At 64.3% G+C, this 649-nt stretch overlaps 1 protein-coding gene across 1 annotated transcript in view; it reads right to left on the bottom strand.

Moving 5' to 3' along the window:
• The window catches only part of EFNA1 (ephrin A1), an 8,875-nt gene that overhangs the window by 2,860 nt on the left and 5,366 nt on the right, over positions 1 to 649 (bottom strand). The window contains exon 2 of the mRNA XM_019474126.1: positions 38 to 333. Coding sequence (XP_019329671.1) covers positions 38 to 333 — 296 coding nt within the window. The remainder of the gene's footprint in view (positions 1 to 37; positions 334 to 649) is intronic.

Below are 649 nucleotides of genomic sequence, written 5' to 3'. Positions count from 1 at the left end.
GGGACCCCAGCCCCACAGCGGACCCCCAGGCACTCACAGATATAGTAGTAGCTGTGCCCCTCCTTGAACTCCTTGCCCAGCGTGAAGGGAGTGAAGCGCTGGAACTTCTCTGAGAACTTCTCGGGGCCGTGCAGGGCGCTGGGCTTGTCGCACTCCCAGCGGATCTGCTCCTTGGAGTGGGGCTTGCAGGCCTGGTACTCCTCGGGCTCCACCAGGTAGAGGGTGTAGCGCTCCATGGCATGGGGGTCCACGCTCCCCTCTTCGTAGTGTGGGCAGATGATGTCCAGGTAGTCGTTCAGGCGCACCTCCACTGTGTAGTCACTCCACAAGAACCTGTGGCAGGAGGGAGGCGGGGGTCAGACCCAGCAGGGAGAAGCCTGGGGGGGTTCCCCCTTCCCCTGCACTCCCATTTCCCCCCCCCCGATTTAACAAGGCCAAAGGAGAACAGCCTCCTGCCCACAGCAGCTCTTTGGAGCCCGAGACAGGCAGCCTCTGGCCCACCCTTCCCCATGCAAAGCCCGGCAATGCCCAGGCCGGCTTTGGGAGGAAAAACCCCACCAGACCGGCCCCCCCCAGCACGGCTGGCAAGCACACCCCCCTTCTCAGCACTCTCCTGTGGCCCCAGCAGCCAGAGAGCAAGGAAGGGGCC

Source organism: Aptenodytes forsteri, unplaced genomic scaffold (genome assembly GCF_000699145.1).
Source record: "Aptenodytes forsteri isolate BGI_AS27 unplaced genomic scaffold, ASM69914v1 Scaffold617, whole genome shotgun sequence".
In the NCBI taxonomy this organism is placed as follows: domain Eukaryota; kingdom Metazoa; phylum Chordata; class Aves; order Sphenisciformes; family Spheniscidae; genus Aptenodytes; species Aptenodytes forsteri.
This window is presented reverse-complemented; position numbering and strand designations above follow the sequence as displayed.